Raw genomic sequence first — 12,679 nt, 5'->3', positions numbered from 1 at the left:
ACCAGGATTTGTTTGGAATAATGGAGCAACTGATATTTATCAACTGCCATCTTGATTTGTCTTTCTAGTCAAAATAAAAAAGAAGGGGCATTTGTATCATTGTCAAAGTAAGCAGACTCTCTTAATGTGTCTAGCAGAACCCTTAACATATGGTGGATGGTCTGTTTGCATGTAGGTATTTCATAACATAAAATTTGATCATGGTACGTACACATGTCCAGTGCAATCTGCATATTAAAAAGTAAGATTTTGGCTGAGGACAACTGAAATCTGACCAATGTATGGTGAGGGAATTATCATGCCAGTTTCAATGGAAGTGCAAGCAAGTTGACTGACTCAAAGTCGGATTTGGCAAACTTTGGGAATCATGAGGTCCCTTATTTAAAAGCCTTACTTGACTTTAGACTCACATGCCTACAAAGATAACCTTTTAATGAAATATCTGGGCACAAAAGAAAAAAATAAAATTAACCCCACCCACCCACACCCCGCCCCCCCCAAAAAAAAGAAAAGAGAGAGGGAGTATAGCACCTAAAATATGACTTTTTCCTAGCAACCTGCTATAGGATGTGGATATATACCAAGCATGGTAATCCGCTCCATCATACATGCTCTTGAACTAACATTTACAAAAGTTGATAGGGACAAGGCCACCAGGTTGAACACATAAGCCAGTCATTTATCGTGATATTGAATTACTTTGGAAGGAACATACACAAGAGAGGCATTGAGAACTAAATTTTCACAGGTCCATCCCTAACAGAAGTTCTGGAAAAATGTCAAAAGGAAATTGATTAATCACTAGATGTATAACAAGATCAATGATTGCTTACTTTAGAGGATTCGCCAAAACACGTTGACCCAAGGTCACGAAGCTAGTTTCTTGATTGGACATGAACCAAGCTAACGATGAAACACTGCAGAAAAATAACTTATTAGCAAAAAGGACGAGATAGTAGAGATGAAACAGAAAGGAATCATTTGCTGATAACAATTGCATGACAAACCTTCCAGTAAAGACATGCTCTCTTACACCAAGAATTGTCGGGGGTCGAAGACCATGATTTCTACGAAATTCCTCTACGAGATTTCTCATTTTCATTGCCTCCTCAAGGTAGTTATCCTGTATACCAAAGTGTATATTCCAATTAGACACAGGAACCATATTACCCCTCAATCCTATGAAACAAAATTAGTTGGAGAAAATAATAGCGAAACAAAGCATATTCACAATTTCTCACTCGTCAGTTAAGAAATGCAAATAGAGAAACAATGTAATAAGTATGCAGAGGGTGGGGTATGTATGGGGCATACATCATTTATGTATGTAACCCTTAAAAGTACAAACCATTTAATTTCGGTCAAGCCCAAGCCAAGATGTGTATCAGTTGGTCAAGCATGGTTAGGCAACGTTCTGCCTGGACCATCCTAAAATGCATATAAAGCCCCAAAATATAGCCTGTCTTCAGCCCATCCAACCAAAGTACCAAAGACATGGATTAAGTGGCCCACTAGGATCAGACCATGCTTCGGTTGGCCCAATAGATGACCAGTCCTCATCTAAAAGATCTGATGTGTTAGAAGGGCCACTGATGCAGTTAAGAATGCCCAATTGGGCCAATCGGGCCTCAGAAGACTTTATTTTGGCCATCATTGGGTTCTACAGACCTTGGGATTCTTCTTTTTGTGTTTATTAATGTACATGGGATTAAGTATATAGATACGATTTGTGGATCCCATGTGCTTAAGTAGTCAAGTTAGTTTAGTCTAGAAAATGTCCTGGTCAGTTAAGTCTTTTGTTTTTTTATTACTTAACTGAATCCTGGTTAGTTAAGTCATTTGTTTTTTTATTACTTAACTGAATCAAGTAGGGTCTCCAACAGCAGCAATGATTGGAGAGTTTAGGATAATTTAGAATTTTGTTTACTTCACTTTTCTGTTCAATTTTATAAATATCTGTAGAGGCTTAGTGATGCAGTTGCATTAGCATGGTTTGACCAGAACGACCCACTTTGGAGACCCCCTTTTTTTTTTGATTACGTAAGAGCAATTACTTTATTGTGGTGGATAGATTCCGTAGGAGTGATTTGGTAGTTTCCTTATTAGAGTATATTCCTAGTTGAGTAGGTTTCCAAATTGAGGTGGGTTTCTTTTATTTATATGTAATGTAAGCACATACAATGGAGTAGTTGGTTGGAATGGATTGAATATTGAATGAACATCTGGTTTTCGGTGCTGCTTAGAGCTCTGTTGTGTTATCCTCAGTCATCTCCTTACTCGATTTAGTTCTGAGACAACATTCTCAGGTTTTTTTTTGGTGAAGAAAAAATACATTACCAAAAGGAAAGGAGAAACAGGGGCCCCCTAAAACGGGGGAGAAGAAAAAAGAATACAGAACACCATTGCTAAGAAAACAAAACCCAATCCTCAAGGAGTAGAGGAGGGGAGCTGCAGAAAAGAGGGAGGTAATCCCCAAGACACAACAATATGCCTGTTCCTTGGAAAGATAACTTGCTCCTGATGTCGAAGGAGATGGAGTCCCAAATCTGTTGGAAGGATCTGGAGCTGGAGGACCAGTTCCTGAGATTACGCTCCATCCAATATGGTATATGGCAACACCAAAGGCAAGGTTTTCCACTACATCACAGATTGATTTACCGGCAAAAGTTATATCCATTCTCTCTGAAAAGGAAGGATCCCTCAATTTCTTGACCAACATTTTGCTAGGATTCCTTTCCAAATGGAAGAGGAAAGAGGTCAAGCAAAAAAGAGATGGTTCACATCTTCCGGAGCATTCCAACAAAGGCCGCAAGAGGGGGCAGCGATGATCTAACAGTGGATGAGAAAAGACTGTTGGGAGGCAGTTGGAGAGAGCCCGCCAAATGGTAAAACTGTGTCAAGGGATATGGCTTTTGAACCAATTGAGCTCGAGCCAAGGCGATAATCGGACACGAGATCGGATGAAGCCCCAGACTACTTTGGAACTGAAAAAACCCGAAGAAATTGCAGCCCAAATCACATTGTCACCCCTATCTTGAAGCCTTCTACCAATGGATAGCAAGGCATTCCACACAACTGATAGCAGGGGAAAGGAAGATGCCAGGGGTGCCCAATCTCAGGTTTGATTCCCTCTTCTCCTATATTATTCTTCTGTCTATTCTACTGTTGTTCTTCCATATTATTTATTGTTGGTGGTACAACTGAACTGAGAAATAGGTGATTGATCTCACTCATTCTCATTAAATCCGTTTGGTCTGAATCTTTGGGTGAGGGATACATTGCCCTAGTTGATCTTCTGATCCCTAGAACCTCATTTCCAGCCGTCCTTCATGCTGTGAGTTATTAGTCGGAGATCAAGCTGATTTCTCTGCTATCGCCTGGGTTAGTTTCAGGTAAATTTTACTACTTTCCTGGTTAATTATTGGGACTGTTGCTACTTGCATTCAGAAGGGCTCACAGTTACGACCTACCACCTGAAATTTCAGGTCAATCAGTGTTTGTATGAGAGAGCCCTCCCATTCCAAATAGGCCGTGTCCTACCCTTAGTGGCGGTTACGATTCTAAGGTTGAAGAAATGTACTGTTCATTTAAATTACAAATAAAGCCCTGATTCCTTAAAGAGGTACTGATTAGTCCAATTTTGTTTAACTTCCATAAATACCCTTTAGTCCTTTGCTTAGTCTCACTCCTTTTCAATTCTATAGTGACTTTCCAGAATTACCCTCCCCCACTTTCTTGTTTACTAGAACCTAACTTGTATGTTGGCCTAGAGTATCAGTTAATTACAAAACTGCCACTCAATCATTATTTTGGGATTTTTAAGCACATGGGTTCCCTGTTTTTATCTTCCTTTTGGTAATGAATTTTTATTCACCCAAAAGGGTGACTAATATGTTGTTCCATACTTAAAATTTTGGTTAATTAGGGTATTATTAATTATTTTAATTAGGAAAAAGTATAAAAATTTAAGTAAAACTTAGGAAATAGCTTTATCGTTGTCATAATTGATGTAAAAAAATTAATAATCTGGCACTTTTTGTTGCATCTGTGTAAGAAGAGCACATCATGGCTGCTCAGGGAGAAGATGGAGGAGACATAGTATGGAGGCATGGTGCATCCATCCTGGTTTGAGGAATCAATATCGTTTTGGCCAGATTTACTCATTGATCGCAGCACTTGTAGCATATCTCACAATGAAAATTAAAAAAAAAAAAAAAAAAAAAAAAAAAGAAAAAATAGAAGATAGGATAGAAGAAGGATAGTTTGGATTGAGCCTCTCACTCTCTCCCTTGGGTCTCTCACCCACGGCTTCCTACCCTACCATAGCTGTCTCTCACAGGAGTCACAGTCATTGCACAAAGTAACATTCCATTTCTTTTTATCTAAAATCGTTGGCTGATCAATACAGCCTCTTGCCTTTATTTATAACTAAAGCATGATTACAAATAGTAACTCCCCTTTTGGCTATTGGGAGGATTACAAAATAGAAACCAAATGAAAATAGAAACTAAATCTAACTAAAAGGAAACAAAGGACTGAAATAGAAACTTCTGAATAAAAGCTAAGCCTACTTTCTAAATCTGAAATTGGAAACTATCTAATCTCCTATTACAACCAAACTGGAAACTAAAAATAGAAACAGGGTAAACTAACATAGCTAAACAAAACTAGGAACAAAGCTGTCCATATCTTGTACTCCATGCAAGCTGTCCATATGTGCCCCCAAATCACTGTTCACATGAACAGTAACTCGTGAACTTTTCTTTTTAAAAAAAAAAAAAAAATCTGTCTTGGTCCCTTCCCTTCCTTCATTCCTCTATCTGGAGTGGGGCTGCCTTATCTGATGCTCCATCGAACCAACAAAAACCTGCCACATCATCACACCAGGCTGCCTCTCACAGCAGTTGAATCCCACAAGTACACTGGGCTGGTTTTGGGGCTAGTCCCTGCGACTACACATGGACCTGTGATCTACATCAGTTGCTGATCTCCATTCCTTGCTGCTGACTAGGTTTCTAAATAAGGCAAAATAGGGGACAGATTTGGTCTTCAACTTGGGTCTTCTAGAAGGATTCCCACCAAGATAATATGCCTGACACTGTTCACATGAACAGTACTTATTACTAAATTCTATCTTGGTCCCTTCTCTTCCTTCATGCTTCTATCTGGAGTGGGGCTGCCTTCTGTGATGCTCCATTGAACCAACAAAAACCTGCCACATCATCAGACCAGGCTGCCTCTAACAGTAGTTGAATCCCACAACTACACTGGGCTGGTTTTGGGGTTTGTTCCTGCGGGTACACATGGACCTGTGATCTACATCAGAGCCCCAAGAACTTCAGCTGAAGGGGTAAAAGAGTCGGGTTCCAATCAGCATGCATTTTGCATGTTTCAGATCCATTTGTTTGTGACAACACCCACTCAATTAAAAATGAATTCTTTTGTCAACCACAATGCAAGATATCTAAATCATAAAACAAAGTAAACATCCCGTGCTAATTTATATTCTTCATTTCATTAAGTGTGCTTATCACCACATCTAGGAAACCTAAGCATCACAACTCTTCTTTTTCAGACTCAAAAGCAGAGGTGAATTGGATATTACATTCCCCAGCAAGTCTATATGTGACGTGATGGGAAAGCTTGCTTTTGAAGCCGCCAATTCTCATATTTGGATAGTGTAACCTCAGGAAATGGTCCTCTAATTCAAGAACCTTCCATCAGATTTGGGACTCCATTGTCTTTAATGTCAAAAGTAAAGTGTCGGGGATCTCTTCTAGTTGTGCCAACTCCCCAAGGAATAGGCATATCATTGTCCTGTGGACTCCATTGTCTTTGATGTCAAAAGTAAAGTGTCAGGGATCTCTTCTAGTTGTGCTAACTCTCCAAGGAACATGCATATCGTTGTCTCCTGTCGGCTCTCTCCCTCCCTGCTCTATTCCTCTGATCCCTCTTCTTAAGGGATGAGCTTTGTATTTCTTTGTACTCCTAGTATTGTTTTGTTCCCTCCCCCCCCAATTTGGGGAGTTCCCTGTTTTTCTCTTCCTTTTGATAATGAATTTTTATTCACCCAAAGAAAAAAAAAAAAAAAAAAAAAAAAAAGCAGAGGTGAGACCTTTGTATTTCTCTGTACTGCTAGTATTGTTTTGTTTCTTCCTCCCCGCCCCCCTCCTAATTTGGGGAGTTCCCTGTTCTTCTCTTCCTTTTGGTAATGAATTTTTATTCACGCAAAAAAAGTAGAGGTGAAAACTAGTTTTACTACACCCCTATCTTGTAGCATTTTAATTATTTTGAACACTGGATTGTCTATCTAAATTAACTAATTCAATCAGAAAGTTGTTACGCCTCCATCAGGACACTGTTGTGAACAACATAAAACAAATCAAAAGAAGGATAAATTCTTTGCCATAGAAAACCAATATCATGATCACATATTTTTGTTTTTCTAAGAAATAATCTAAGGTGCACCAGGCTTTCCTTATTAAGACAATGAATAACAACAGAAAACTCTTTCACTTAATAACAAAATGATATAGATCAAAAAAGCAATATACTGAATTCAACCTCGAACCAGGGAAACCAGGTTTGCTTTTTTTTTTTTTTCTGTTTCCATCTGACTGCAGGCTGAGAGATCTCATAAATCTCCCATCAAGTAGCCGGCTGCCTTGTTTTCCTGGCCTACTTGTTGCTGCAACTTCTAGCCCTCCTATCTCTGCAACCATTGACCAGATCAGGCTGAGATTTTGGGAGTTTCTTCACTGCTGCCAGACCTTCCGTCAATCCCTGTTTGAAACCCTCTTCACTGCTGGTTTGCAAGATACAGTCCAACCTTCTATTTTCTAGATTACTTTCTAATTTTGTGACCTGCTTTCATTCTTCATCTGGCCACCAGAATTGGCCCTAATTTGGAGTAGTAATTTGCCTAACCTAGAACAACATTCAACCTCCATTACAGCCTCATCACTTGGCTGGATTTAGAGCTTCAGTACACTTCCTAAATTCTGGTTTGGGGGCCTGGTTTAACCCTGCGGCTACGGTTTGTTATTGGTTGACTGGATTAGAATATTGTGGGTGTTTGGGGTTAGTTAGCTTGCTATTCTACCCTATTGTTCCTCCCAACCGATGGTAATGTCTTTTTTTTTGGTGAATTAGTATATATTACCAAACCCCAGGAGGGGGCCGGAAGGAGAAAAGAGAGGGGGGGGGGGGGAATGTACAAAGAGGAGGGGGGAGAAAGAGAGAGCCAGAGACAAGTCCCCCTTTAAATAGAAGGGAACTGCAACAAACTACTATCCAGACCCCAGGTAACAACAATGTGCCTGTTCCTTGGTAATGTCTTACTACACTCTTGACTGGAGATGTGATGTTTTATATCAAGTTTCTATACTGCTACATCTCTGAACCAGTACCTGTATTTGAGTTGTGCCTGGGTTGCATGTTCCAATCGATGGGTTCCTTACTTTGCTGGACAGAGGGATCTATTCTTCTTCCTTGACTGGTTGGATTCTCTAGAGGAATATTTTGACTAGTACAACCTGACAGAGGAGCGGAAGCTTCGGTTTGTTTACTCCTGATTGACTGGTTATGCTAAACAATGGTGGAAACTCCATGAAGAGAGACTAAGAGATAGAAGATGTGAACCTAGGACTTGGGAAGAGATGAAGTACGAGTTCAAGAACAAGTACATACCGGAACATATGTGCAAAAGGCTCTCCCTTTGACAAGATTACCCCTCAAAGCCACTTACACTTGAAGAGAGCGTGAAGCAACTAATAGACCGAATGACCTCTTTTGAGCAAACGTTTAAAGCCACATTTGGTCTCCACCGCCCTCCACCTCCAATGGATACCACCGTGGTAGTCGTTGAAGTTTTGAAGATGGAAGAGCAACAAGATAAGAAACCTCCACTAAATGAACCAAAAGATGAAGTTGAGATAGTGGACAATGTGGAACTTGACACTATAGTTGACAAGGTGGTTGAAGAAACCATTGATGAGACTGTGAATGTAAAAGAAAAACTTGAAGAGTTCAAGTTTGGAGTAGAGAAGGTTGAAGCATCAACTGAACTGATTGAGAACCAGGGAGACGAACCAAAAGAGCTCCACGTTGCATCGGAGTTTGAAGAAGTCGAAGACACAACCGCAGAAGACCACATGGACACAACGGATGATATTGAAGCTGATCAAATAGAGTTCGTGATCCCACCTCAATTATTTGAAGAGAAAAATCCCCACCTTGAAGATTACATTCCAGACATCCGTGATATGCCAGAGTATTGTTTTGGGCTGAAACTGGACGTTCACCACACCAAACTTGTCCCTATATTCTATAAAAATGGAGGAAGAGTTTCTTTTGGGGGAGAGTTGATGTAGATCACAACATGAAGAAGAAAAGACGAAAACACTGTTCAAGTGAACAGTGTCACAGCCCAATCGAACCAAGTTTATTGGGCTAGCATTGGACCAGCTCGACCAAGCCTAGCAAGACCAGATCGAGCCATCCCAGCACAGCTTCTAGAAGACCCAAAAAGAGATGCTCGAAAATTCCCAGTAACTGGCCTTTGACCAGTCAACCTCAACTGCTGCAAACTACTTCCATTAGTTTGCTGCCTAGTAGTTTCTAATTTGGTTGTCCTTACATGTTTAGAAGGCTGGATTATAAAGCCTTTAGAAGTTTCTATTTCCAATTAGTTTCTATTTTCAACAAGTTACTATTTTCATTAGTTCATTAGTTGCTAAGTTTTAGTAGTTGCTAATTTGTACTTTCTATTTTTGTAAGCTAGCCTAGTTCATTAAATAGGCAGCCTTTGTAAGAGCTTGACAATGAATTATTGAACGAAATTTTTAAGGCCATTTCTTGCAATCAGTTATGGGAGAAAATCCCCTGTTCAACAGCTGAGATAGCCGTGGGTGAGAGACCCAGGACTGAGAAAGTCCAAGCCTATCTTTCTATCCATCTTCTTCCACCTTTTTCTTCTTTTATTTTCCAATCAATTAAGTGTTTGGTTGTCTGCTGCAACCTATCATCGATCCTACTGTAGAAAGGTTCTTAGTTGAACTACTTCTACATTACAAAATATGGCAAAGATCACACATGAAAATAATAAACAGGTAAATCAAGAATATGAAACAAGTTTGACCTGATTCATATCGATAGTTTGAATAGCTTCGCCACGTGTGAAGATTATTGCATGGTTCTGATTTTCAGGTTTCCCTTCTCCAAGCTTGGGATCTCCAGGAAGCTTGATGGAATATATTTCCTATAAAAAAATAAGAGATCTACCTATATCAATCTGACAAAATTTTAAAGAAAACCCATATATGCAAGAATATAGTACAGAATCAACAAAATTCCGAGCGGGAAGTCAACCCAGACAAACTCATTCTGGGGATGTGCAGCCCCTCTAGGAGGGGAAATATTTGTTGGATCCTGATCCAGCATAAGGAGCTGACTTGTTGACAATATGCAAATGTAAGGGATGCATACGGCAAAAAAAGTGCAATTACTATAATCTGTGAAAACACTAGGCTCCGTGAATGTTGGTCCAAGGGATTGAAAGAGACATTTACTAGTCAGCACATGTTCCTTCTAGAGTCCAGCAAAGATATTTTGTGGAAGATGACCTCATTCATCATGTGTCGGAACATTAGGAAGGAAATTAATAGTAGAATATTCCAAGGCAAGAGGCAATACATATACAGAGATGTCATTTTCTTATTTGTTTATTGGTCCTCAAGGTGTTGTAAGACACTTGCTGACATCTAGGGTACCCAACGTTTGTGAAATGAAATTTGGGATAGATACCTCACGTTTCATGATATGGTGTTTGAGATACCTCATTTTACATGATAATGTGTTTGATGTTCCTTAATTTTTTAAGATTCCAATTTTACCATTCCCCTACCGGCTCCCACCTTCCCTCTACAAACCCGCCCCGCATCACACCACCACCTCCACTACCATCCACCCACCTCCTCTCTCCTCCTCCCACCCTACCCCTCCCTCCCTTGCAACCCCATCCCACCCCATTCCCTCCCAGCCCCCACCAACTCCGCTTTGTACGCAAATCCCCATCCCTCACCCTCCACAACCGCTGCCCTACACGACCCATTTGCACTCCTGTGGCCCCACCACTATACCTTGTCTCCCACCACCCCATTCCCTCCCTGTGTGTGTATATATACGACAAAAGAGACACAAATTGATGTGTTTCCTTTCATTGTCATTGTCTACTTGTCTAATTTTACATCACCAATTAGCAAATGTCAATACAATGGAAGAGCAGAGGATGAAACAAAGGGGAACAAAAGATGTCAATAAAATGGGAGAACAGAGGCGGATTAAACATAGGGAAACAAAAGGAACTTAGGTAGTGGAGAACAGACGGCCTGGGGTTCATGGGGATTTGGTTTTGTAGGTGAGGAAGCGGCAACGGGTAGTGCCAGCGGCTGACAATATGGTGGGGCTGAGGTTTGATGAAGGAACAGAGGCAGGTTGCAGCAGGGAAGGTGGGTTTGCAGGGGTGGAGTGGGGAGGGGTTGCAGGAGGAACAGAGGGGAGGGTGGGTCGGGTTTGCAGGGGTAGGGTGGGGGTTGCGGGAGGAACAGAGGGCAGGGTTGGGTTGCAAGGAAGGAGTGGGGACAGGGAGGGAGGAACAGAGGGGAGGCTGGGCAAGGTTGGGCGAGGGTGGGGTTGCAAGGAAGGGAAGGCAGTGACAGGGGAGCGAGTTAAGGACGGTGGGTCAGGTTTGCAGATGAGATGGGTGGGGTGTGCGTGACGGAGGGTGAGGGGTGGGGCTAGGTGGGTGCCACGACCAGGAGGTGCAAGGTGGAGCGATGAACGGTAGGAGTGGGTGGGGGTGGGAGCAGGTTGCAGGGTGGGGCAGGGAAGCAGAGGTGGGGTGGGGGGTAATCGCATGGGAAGGAAGGTGAGGAGTGAGGCTGGGTAGGCGCCATGACCAGCCAAGGGGAAGGGTCGTTGCAGCAGGCGGTGGGGTGGGGGTGGTGAGTGCGCAGAGAAGACGAGGGTTAGGGGTGGTCGCGAGGGGGTGAGTTGGGGGCAGGGAGCATGGTGGAGCGGGGTTGCAAAGGAGGGGAGGGGTCGGGTTGCAGAGAAGGGAGGGGTAAAACGAAAATTTTCAAAAAATGGTACCTCAAACAAAATTTAGCAAATGTTGGATACCCAGCGTACAATTTTACCAAACGTTGGATACCCAAGGTGCCATTTACACCTTATTTTATTTTATTTCATTTTTTGGGGTGACTTCTTTAGATGTAGTTTGAATATAGTGAATGTAGATGCACAATGTGTGTAATAAATAACAATAAAACAGCCCATTTGCCCAAGCTTTAACAATGGGTTCATTAATGCTAAACATTAGAAGACATCACAGTACAATAAGCACAAACGAGTGCAGAAATTCTATTCCTTAAGTATAACAAAAATTCCCTGTTCGATATTGTATCCAGGCCATGCTAATAGATACATCAAACCTTTTGATCAGGAAAAGGGGGTGGGGAATCTCCTTGAAGTTAGAAAGATAGCAGTAAAACGAAGTTGTCTAGAATTTGATCATAACTAAAAGACAAGCTGTCGTTCCCCGATGAAATTCTCCAAACAATTTTCAACTGTGCAAAAGAAAATTAAGTGCATTATACCAGCAATAGTTACGGTTGAGTTTCCAAAATCCAAAACCCCCAATTCAATTAATATGTGATCCCCAGCGCATGAAAGAAGCATGAGTGTAATAAACATACAGCGGATAGGAGACAATCATAACATCTCACACATGTGATCTAAGGACCTTACCAAAAAGGCAGTCACTCACTCAATCTGGCACGAGACAATAAGAGGTTAGTGAGATTAGTACTAGTATAAGCCTACAGACTTTCTCTTCATATATGAATTAGAAAGATTTGGCGGGAGACTCATGCATTGGGTATGCCCTTTGCTGTAATCTGTCTATATCTTCAAAATACAGAAGTCAACACTTTAATCACTGATTTCCTCAGAGGTTTACCAGTTCCTCACAAAGCAGCTCTGGGGTAGTTTCTAACATTTGGATGCCACTTGTGATCTACCTTTGTAAACATAAACTGATGCATATGTGTATTTTGGAATGCATCAACTGACCCTCGACATTTCTGTTCTCTCTACTAACAAGGGTAACTAAGCCACTATATTCTCCTTATGAGTCTCCACCATCGTAATCAACAAAATTCAAATCTGGGAGTTTGGAGCTATGGTTACTAGTAAGCATGCTGCATTCACACTACAAAGATGTAACAGAAAATTCAAGTACAACAGATGTCACTCTACAATGTGATTCAGAAACAACTGACGGGCCCACTGCCAGTTCTATAAATTGGCACTTCTACCATATACATTTTATCCCAAGTCAATACCAAATTCTCCAATACTACTAAGGGTCTTTTTGGTATCATTTTTCATTTTCATTTTCATTTTCTGACAATTTTTTATCTTTTCATGTGTTTGGTATTATTTTCGAAACTTGTTTTTATTTATAATAAATGAAAACACCCCCAAAATCATAATAGACTCAAGAGTCTATTATGGATTATGCCCAAAAAATGTTTTTCCTTCATTTTTTCGCTCAAGGTTAATGAGCATGCGCTCATAAGCAAAAGAAGTGAGGGTAAAATAGATATTTGGTTTTGAT

At 40.9% G+C, this 12,679-nt stretch overlaps 1 protein-coding gene across 4 annotated transcripts in view; it reads right to left on the bottom strand.

The window, feature by feature from the left end:
• LOC122670834 (callose synthase 10) overlaps positions 1-12,679 on the bottom strand; it is a 103,691-nt gene that overhangs the window by 20,448 nt on the left and 70,564 nt on the right. For all 4 annotated transcript variants that reach the window (XM_043867839.1, XM_043867840.1, XM_043867841.1 and 1 more), the window contains exons 36-38: positions 9,140-9,259; positions 1,008-1,123; positions 834-917 (exon numbers count right to left, since the gene is read on the bottom strand). In XM_043867839.1, coding sequence (XP_043723774.1) covers positions 834-917; positions 1,008-1,123; positions 9,140-9,259 — 320 coding nt within the window. The remainder of the gene's footprint in view (positions 1-833; positions 918-1,007; positions 1,124-9,139; positions 9,260-12,679) is intronic.

This window comes from Telopea speciosissima, chromosome 8, assembly GCF_018873765.1.
Source record: "Telopea speciosissima isolate NSW1024214 ecotype Mountain lineage chromosome 8, Tspe_v1, whole genome shotgun sequence".
Taxonomy (NCBI): Eukaryota; Viridiplantae; Streptophyta; class Magnoliopsida; order Proteales; family Proteaceae; genus Telopea; species Telopea speciosissima.
This window is presented reverse-complemented; position numbering and strand designations above follow the sequence as displayed.